The sequence below is a fragment of the Podarcis filfolensis genome (genome assembly GCF_964270895.1).
Source record: "Podarcis filfolensis genome assembly, chromosome: 2".
Classification (NCBI taxonomy): domain Eukaryota; kingdom Metazoa; phylum Chordata; class Lepidosauria; order Squamata; family Lacertidae; genus Podarcis; species Podarcis filfolensis.
This window is the reverse complement of record NC_139605.1, coordinates 95830064-95839593: the sequence shown is the minus strand read 5'-3', so window position 1 is coordinate 95839593 and position 9530 is coordinate 95830064. Positions and strand designations below refer to the sequence as shown.

General features: G+C 42.7%; 1 protein-coding gene across 4 annotated transcripts in view; it reads right to left on the bottom strand.

Moving 5' to 3' along the window:
* Positions 1-9530, bottom strand: part of BAIAP2 (BAR/IMD domain containing adaptor protein 2) — a 137401-nt gene that overhangs the window by 8380 nt on the left and 119491 nt on the right. The window contains exons 13-14 of one of the 4 annotated variants that reach the window (XM_083598785.1): positions 9164-9198; positions 5036-5089 (exon numbers count right to left, since the gene is read on the bottom strand). In XM_083598785.1, the coding sequence (XP_083454911.1) occupies positions 5062-5089; positions 9164-9198 (63 nt within the window). In that variant the 3' untranslated portion in view covers positions 5036-5061. Of the gene's footprint in view, positions 1-5035; positions 5090-6420; positions 8237-9163; positions 9199-9530 lie in introns of those variants that run through there. The other 3 variants (XM_083598783.1, XM_083598784.1, XM_083598782.1) reach the window with 3 other exon arrangements.

Below are 9530 nucleotides of genomic sequence, written 5' to 3'. Positions count from 1 at the left end.
TATTTACGCCACACCCACGTTGCACAGCATTGCTTCCTCCAGAACATCTTGCATGTATTCGGGGCAAGCTGCTGCTCTCCAAATACTTGCTAACACGTAACTATTGTGAGCCTGCCACACTCTCAGGTGCAGGCTGCTCCGCCACAGACAAATCTAGAGCCTGACTTAAGGTCGCCGGGTGGGTGTGAGGGAGGCCTTTCCAGCCAATAGCCAACTGCATTCCTGAACTATCTTGGCACAGAGAGATCTGAGGGGGCGTTGCTTCAGCTGCTCACCAACAGGCAACAATTTGCGGAGCATGGCTCTGCAAGCTTAGAAATGGTGCTTGAAATTTCTCCAAACTGGCTGGGTTTTGAGCCAGGAAGAACAAATTTCAGATCCTGCAGCCTTCCCTCTGAAGACGGCAGTCTTTAAGACATAACATCCCATGTAAGACATTGGCAGCACAACATTCACACACAAAAACGATCAACTCCCTTTTATCGAAGTCATGCCTTTTTGCTCCAGAGTTCGTGCGGTGTCTTCTTGTCCCTCCCCATCCAGTGTGGTCTCAACATACTGGCAGGTGGAATACGCTTGAAATTAAGTGCTTATTTACACTTGCCATTTCTGTGTCGCTGCTTGGGATTGAAGGGCTGTTTCTCGCAGTTTTAGGTGATGGAGCATTGTTGGAAATCACTCCCCAGACCTGAGCGGGGAGCCATTAATACATAGCTTCCCACTTCCAAGAAAATCAATGGCACTGCCAAACTGCCCTCTGGTGATTCCTCGTAGGGGAAGTAAATAGAATTAATCCACGCTGCTACCACTGTTGCAAGGGTCTGAGAAACGAAGACGCTCGTTTTGTCTTAACACTTACCATATTTAGCCGAGAGCAGTTTTCTGGCTTAAGGAGAACCGCTCTTGACCTATTTCCTTTGCCATAGAAATATGAAATACCATTTCTACACGGTTACGGTTACAACTGCAGGGCGAAAAAGGCTGACTGAAAGTGATTATTGCTGAACAGATCAAGTTATGGCCACATGTTGAAAGGAAACAGGTGACACAAAACTGGCCAGATGTTAAGACCACATTGCCTGCTATCTCTAAAGGAGAAATAAAGCAAAATACCGACTGGTGCTTATTGTAATAGGCAGGCAATTTCTTCAAGGTGAGGGGGAACCATTCTTTTGCCTAGTTCTGTTGGTGAATTTTGAATCGCCAAAACCTGTATTTGTCTAATTTTTATATCTCTCTCACACCCAGCCCTCTGTTGTTGTCACAACTGTCCTAAAGAGGCAGCCCGTATTTTTGTGCCATGATTTCCCCATGGTATTACTGCACTGTAAACATACAGGTAGATACAACACCAACGTACATTATATTCCAGGTTCAGAATGCGTCAAGGCAAAGGGTGGAACATCTGGTCCTCCAGATGTTGTTAAACTTCCCAATATATAGGTAGGCAGAATTCTCCTTCACAAGAACCTATTGGGTTATGAACCATTTCTACCTTGAATGTGTTTACATTCCTTTGAGCTTCAAAGTTTACAATTCTCAGTGACAGTCATGTCCATGATGCAGGCAAAAGTCAGAATGCTGCAACTTCTGCGAAGGCCATGTTTGAAGGCTAGCACTGGTCCCTAGCTTGCCATCAGACTTAAAAACACACTGTTCCCTCTTCTTCCCAATGTTAAGAGTGCTCTGAGGGATATGTCATTGTCACAATGGTAGGGTGAACTCTCCCAAGGGTTTGGGGACACAGACATTTGGCAAGTATGAACGCTCAAATTAGGGCACCCAAACCAGATCAGCTTTGAACCACCTGTTAAATGAGATGCAAGATAGAATTCAGCTTTTTGCAAAGTCTCTCACAGTAGACAGAAAGTGTGTTGCATCAAAGGAGCAAGTGGGAGAAAGGGCAGATTATGAAGGAAAAGAAGGCCTTACGCACCCATGTGTGATGCACAATTCCCACAAAAAAGAGCTGAGCATCCCCACAGCATGCACAAAACCAATATATAAAACTTGAGATACCAGCATAACAAGCTGGCTCACGTACAGCTGACTCAAGGAGAACACGCTGAGAAAAGACAGAAACCCGTCCTATTTTATGGAGAACTAATTGCCTTGTAGTTTAAAATTTAAGGCATGCTTCAAAAACTAACAAGTATTTTGCTTTTTAAAAGAGAGGATTGGGCAATTGTTTCATAAAGCGGGAATTGGCATGTATGGCAATGGCTTAATCTTATCTAGAATTACAAACTGGTAGCTAATATTGCGGGAGGCGCTGTGGTCTAAACCACTCAGCCTCTAGGGCTTGCCGATCAGAAGGTCGGCGGTTCAAATCCCTGCGACGGGGTGAGCTCCCGCTGCTCAGTCCCTGGTCCTGCCAACCTAGCAGTTCGAAAGCACGTCAAAGTGCAAGTAGATAAATAGGTACCGCTCTGGTGGGAAGGTAAATGGCGTTTCCGTGTGCTGCTCTGGTTTGCCAGAAGCGGCTTAGTCATGCTGGCCCCATGACCCGGAAGATGTACGCCGGCTCCCTCGGCCAGTAAAGCGAGATGAGCGCCGCAACCCCAGAGTCATCCACGACTGGACCTAACGGTCAGGGGTCCTTTTACCTTTACCTTTTAGCCAATATTGCACCAGGGGTTTAAACTCATGCTTGACCAACACTTCTTAGAAGGGCCTTGGCCAGAGAAATGAGCTTTGTTTCCCAAACAGATAATAATAGTGACCTTTTTCAATGTTATTGTCCAAATGAATGAGGAGTGCAAAATAATGTTATCCACTCACAGCACCAGATTATTGATAAATAATAATGGTAACAGATGGTCTTGCCCTAACAGAATATTCTCAAGAGTATATTCTGGAGATACCGTTAGCACAACATCAAGATTAGGTTTTGATGCTCACACAGCAAAACACCAGTTTAGGGCACTTAAAGGCAATTGCAGTTCCAAACAGGAATCTAATGGCTTTAGCGACTTCCACAAGTTTCTAGTGTATGGGAAGACCTAGAAACCAGAATCACTGAAGAGAGAAGGCATTTCTTAGGGAGGGCTGGATTAAGACCTTTAGAAGCTCTAAGTACTTAAAAGTTTTTGGTGCCCCCACATATATCTAATTCAAAATATAAACAATAATAAAAACACAGGTTTATTATAATGGTTCCACAGGTATTTTGATAGAGCAAGACTTGTTCTCTATTGCTCCAGGGTACTGGGCTAAAATCCAATGGTTAGAAATTAGAGGAAAAACAGATTTTGGCTAATCATTAGAAGAAACTTGCTAACAGCAGAAGCTGTTCAACAGAACAGATTGTATTGCTGAAGGTATTTAACCAGAGATGCTATAACTGAACCCTGCATTGCAGATCTTGAATATTGAACGACCTCATGGGTCCCTTCCAGTTCAATGATTTTGAATCCTGTCATCACACCTAAGTACAAAAAGCTAAGGCAGCAGCCCCAAACCCCAGTCCAAAAAAGAGAGGCGGGGGGGAAACTAGGCACCCCAATGCAGGTATGGATAGGAGTGCCACCCTTCTTCCGGAGCAAAGCACCTCTTTGCAGCCAGAGCTGATTATTTAAAAAGGTCTGCTCAGTTCACAGCAGCAAAGATTAATTATCCTATTTTTAAAGCACAGGCAATTAATATTCCCAACTTAATTAATGCAGAGGCTAAGATCATTTTTCTCCCAGGGGATGCTAAAATAGATTCTTGAAGCTGAAAGGAACTTAAACAGGAGGAGAAAGTATTGAAGATTGTTCACACTGTGACTCATCAAAGAATAGTTAACTATTTTTGTAATGGCAAACGAGAAAAGGAGGGGTAAGCTCCAAGAGCCTGATAGAAGCAGCATAGAGACTTCCTTGAGTTTCTGAGGTTCAGTGCAGAGTTGGGGTGGCAGGGAGAGCAGAAACTAAATCTATTTTATCACCACCATACTTCTTCCCTGGCTCTGAGATTACTTCTTTTGTTCCACTCTGTTGGATCAACATACCTGGCTTGGCTAATGTAACCTGGATCAACATGTTCAACAACACAGTTAGGACTTGAATTCTAGTGGGGAGTACAAACCCAAGTGTATATACATATATTGGTGTAGGAATCACAGGGCAAAAACAAAGAGATCACTGAAAACATGAGCAGCTGTGCAGAAAACATTACTTAATTCTTTGTCAGTATATCTTTACATGTATGGGGACCCTCTGTGCATACAGGATATACCAAATGATTTCAAGTGTTGGGACAGCAACTCAATATTCATTTCCATACACACATTTCCCAGCATGCACATGGAGCTGTTGTAACCCATAAGTCAATGGAAAGACATTGCTGGTGCAGGGCTCTTTTTGTTCATGAATGTCCATACCCTGCACTTTAGGACTGGATCTTCTGTGTTCCAGGACAGAGCCCTGGCAGGAAGACAGGAAACCAAACAGGAACAAACCAGAGGGGGTCCATCACATTAAAGGGGTAAGAAAGCCAGTGGCCCCGAGGTCCAGTGAATTTAGCAGATTATCACTACGGCTGTGCAAAAAGCTTCCTAATAATAAGCTAGAAACCAGATAGAGACCCCAGAGCTGCCCAGATTTAGATGCACCCAATGAAAAATTCAACCCTAGGAGTGATGTAGCAGAAAAGAAAATGGTGGGGAGCATTGAGCATGGAGGTTTGGGGTAGGCATTATGCTAGGAGTTGTGCGGACGTAGGAGTGGATTACAGAAAGGGAAGCACTGCTCCAAAGGTCAGAGGAGGAAAGGGAATCCAGCTTCCGTCAGCCAGAAAAAGGCAAAGAAACTTCAACCAGTGGACCGAGTGGCAAGCGAGTGAGTCAAGCTCTGAACTGACTGATCATCGGTGGAGAACGGAATTCACCAATAGTGCTGTTTAGCAGCGGTAATTTTTTCCATCCCTCCATCCCTATATTCTGGTTCCACCCTTCACCAGCATTTAAAAAAAGTCTGTCCAGAGCGCTCTTAGGAATGAGGTGGGAGCAAAGGGAAAGGAGTTGGCATGTGGGGGAAAAAAATGATGAACTTACAACTATACACAGTCAGGGGACACCTCTCAAAACCTGGCCACTTCAACATCTGAGCTGTAATGGAAAAATGGAAAAATAGAGAGGCTATTTGTACTTTGCACACATGCACACTCCATAAACAATTGGGGAGGAATCAGTTATTTAGAGCAGGGGGTGATGATGCCCCTTCGACACGCAACATTCAGGTGGGAGGGGTTTCCTCTGAGCAAGCTGCATTTGTTACTGCACTATACAACTTATGGCTAATGAATGGCAATTAAAAGGATTAACTGTAGGGAAGAGAAATTGAGGCCCTGGTCCTTTCTAGACTGGTCAGAGGCTAAAATGAAATGACAACTCCTTGGAATATAGGCTTAAACGTCATCCTCCAAAAACATCCCACACTCTATTTCCTCTTCTATAAAATTCGCAGAACAGTCGCCCTTTACTTGGGTCTTCATAACTTTCAAGACTCGTGAAGCGTTTGGGAAAGGAGTGACAAATCACAACAAAGATCACATGGTGATAATTGTACAGAGCCTCTTCATGCTGAAACCTTCAGGCAGCCAAGCAACTGTGTAATAATTTCGATCGTCACATGGATATAACATGGTCGTGGGAAGAAAAGCAACTGCTTGCTCCAGCTTTATCTCATACAGTCACAGGGAGAGGCTGAGCTTACTGCACCCTCAAGTATCCTCACAATTCTGTATGGTAGTGACCAGCTGTTAGTGAAGCTAGGCTACTTGCTCACTAGACTAAAGTAGTTGCTATGCAGTGATACGATAACAAGCTGCTGTGATGAAAACAACCAACTGCAGGGACAAAAACTGGTTAAGCAAACAAACAAACAAACAAACCAACCAACCAACCAACAAACCCTGACAATTCAGTTGAACAGGTTATTCCATATGATGCTGGATAAAACCCCTATTAGTCAGGGTTTAAGCTCTCCCATGATAAATCCCTGACAAATATCCTGTTTAATATTCTGCCAGCTGACCCGTGTGGTTTGTTGGAAAGAATTTTCTGCTGGATTTAGGAGATCAGCGTTAAAAGCTCAGGTTCAGGGCAGATGCCCCACTTGCCCCTTTGAGCAAGTTGCTTTCTCGGCCTCAGCATTCCATCTGTAATACGGGAATGATTACGGTTTGATCCTTAGGACTGTTGAAAAGGTTACTGGGAAAACAGCTATTAAAAGCACTCCATGCATTCAAGAGATCACAGTTGGACAGGGATGAAGCAGGAAAGAGGACAAAAGATTGATGAAGGCAGGATGGGATCTTTCAGCATCCTAGAGGTGTAGAAAATACCTGCAACACACACTGTTGACTGCAGGGCTTGTTTGTGACAAAGGCAATTAAAAAAAAAAAAAACCTGAAGAAAATCACCCAAGCCCAACTCGATGAAGGAAATCAAACTTTTATTCAAACATCTCGGTACAGGGCACATTTCTCTTCGACTATTTGTCATCATCATCATTATTTATTACTCTTTGCTTTTATTTTATTTTTTTTAAAAAACAACAACACAGAACTTTTCCCCCATCACTTTTACAATCCTTAACACAAGTTTTGTGTATTATTTTTTTTTTTTTTGCTTTGTTGTTTTCTACATCGATTCTTTTACTACAGAATACCCTGGATGTAAAAAGTCTTTCTGAGCAAAGTTATGACAACAATGGAAGGAGGTTCTTATTACATATGCCCCAAGTCTATTATAGAAAACAAATAAAACTTTTACTATGTGTGTAGAGATAGATCTTTTATATATATACATATAGTCAAGATAATATTGCCAGCAGCCTCCAATACAGATAAAATATTTTGCTCTGAGTTTCATTTTGTCTGTCTTATTTATTTATTTTTAATCACATTGGGGTCATAGGAATACAGCTTTGCACTGTAGACTTTGCAACAGGAACTGAAAGTGTTGAAAGTCTTTAACAGGGGGGCCACGTTCACAGAGTTCAGTGATTGAAGAAGCAATACCAGTAGCCATTAACTCCAATCCTACCCGGTTTGCCTCTGAAGTTAATCAAGAATACACAAAGAAGATTGACAGCGTTTTAGGAAATGAAGCAATTGAACTTTGCCTGAAATCACCAAAAGTTCAAAACCCCGCCCCACCCCCAAAACACACGTGGTTCTTTCCATCCAGCCCCCTCCCCTCTGCGCAAAAGGGGGATGCGGGGAGTACCAACCCTTCACTTTCATAAAGAAAAAGTCTTTGGACTGATTTGGAAAGCTGCATAAATGGACAAAATATTCCTTCCCCCCCACACCCCAAAATCCCAACTTGGCTCCACTACCCCAAAGTGCTAACCATGAGGTAACAATACTTTCCTACAAAAAATATATATATATTATATGTATATATAAAACAAACCCCTTTTAAAAAGGAATACTGGGTTGGTGCTCAGTTCAGTTGGTTGGATCAGGTTAACAGTCCAATCCTCACTGAGAGACCAGCCTCTGCTCCAGCCAGCCTCCCTATAAACCAGTCTGTGCACATTCCCCCTTTTTTTGACAGAAAAAAACTGGCATCATGGTAAAGTTCAAATAAAGATATCTGAAATAACAGTACGTACACCATAGGCCATGCATATTTGTTCCTGGATATATCTTATCTATAACTATCCATCTAGATAGATAGCTAGATATAGATATTTCTTTTTTTTAAATTTTTTTTTTAAGGAAAAAAAATATCCATGTATTTTGCTATTAATGTGCAGCTCACATTAAAGCCTTTGAAAAGGGGTTGTGGACTATATTTATATATATATATATTTATTTAAAAAAACCATTTACAAAGTACAAAGAGAGAGAATGAGAAAGAGAGAGATGCAGGATTTCCATCGAGTTAAATGTAAACTGCATTGAGGCGGCGGCAGCTGCTGCTGCGAAATCTAACAATTCCCGTTTTAATATTTTCTACTCGGAAGGGTGTTTTTGCTTTTGCAAGTGGCAGGGAGTGTGGAGAAGGTTGCAGCACCGTGGGTTCCTTAACGATCACAAGAGTTAGAAATCCAGGGTGGGGGAGAAGAGCGACTTTCTTTTTTTAAAAAAAAGAGGGTAGTTGGGAGGAAATTGTGCAGAAGGAAAAGAAAAGAAAAGAAAAAGAAAGAAAGAGAAGAGAAGCAGAAAACTCTTCCAAGCAGCAGCTGCCATTTCTAGTCAAGGTTCCTTCTCTCACACTGTTGATACCAAAGTGCCACTGCCGCTGTGGAATAGAAAGAAAAAGGACAGGATACTGCCAAACCGCACTTGCACCACGAAAGGAAAAAGCATCCGATGGACAAGAACCAAAGCAGCAACACATCTCGAGTGCCATGCAGTATCCCCTTTGGCCTAGAAGCTTGCGGGGGGCCGGGGGAAGAGACTACTAAAAGCCGAAAGATACTATTAGGCTGCCCCACTGCGCTTTTGAGATTTGCTGCAGGTTCAACGCGCATCTCTACCCTGCTGCCCGCTGCCATGTGCTTAACAACTAAAAAAATATGGAGAATTTGAAAGCTTGCTCACTATTCTGTGACATTTTGATTAGATCTAATAAAAAGTATTGTTTTACCGTGGGTTTTGAAGTCTCTGATTCCTATAATAAATAGCTTTTTTGAAAGCTTTCTGCTATAAGTGAATTCTTTTTACATGCCTGATATTTCACAGTCCAGAAAGCTATTACCAGCGCTGTCCTGTCCCCCAATACCTTCCGTCCTCTCATGTACAGTACTTGGCTGCTCCCTACCAACTAAGACTGAGAAAAACCACAGTTTAGCTCTGGTTTGCAAGGAATGCTTGGAATTCACGAAGAGAGGGAAAAGCAGGGCAGGCAATTGAGCTCACTGCTGCTTCAACAAACCATAGTTGTCTAGATGGGAGACCACCTGGTATCCATGCACATGCTGGGTTCCAGGCAGAAGAAGGGATAAAATAAATGTAAATACATCAAAACCTAAACTCCTTGTATCCTGCACTTAAAGGCAGGTGGCTGTTAAGCCCTGGAAATTGCCGGTTTCAGAGTGCACCAAATGCTTGGGGAAGTGGTTGTATGCAATCCAGGGATACTGCTGTCTCGTGTGTGTGTGTGTGTGTGTGTGTGTGTGTGTGTGTTTATATATCTATGATGGGTTCAAAAGTCCAAGCCTCTTACCTGCTTGAGGGTCTTGCTCCATAGTCATCCAGTCCCTGTGGATGAGAACAAAAAGAAAGCAAGGGTGTCATTCAGCAGAAGAAACCACATTTGCCAAAATACAGCAATGGAAGAAAAATAAAAGCAACACTGACAATCAATGGTTTTCTGGCGCAGAGTCAAAGTGTTTGGGTCTCAAGAAGGATTTAGCTACCAAAGCCATAGAGTGAATGGTAAGAAGGTACGTCCCTTTCACCAGAATATGACTTTGGGCAGCAAAAGCTGTAGAAGGAGAAGGATAAAAACTGAGCTCTGACATTTCAGCTTTGACTTGGGACAGAAGAGGTCTCTTAACTTTTAGTTGCAGTGCAGGCTGCTGCTGCTGGGC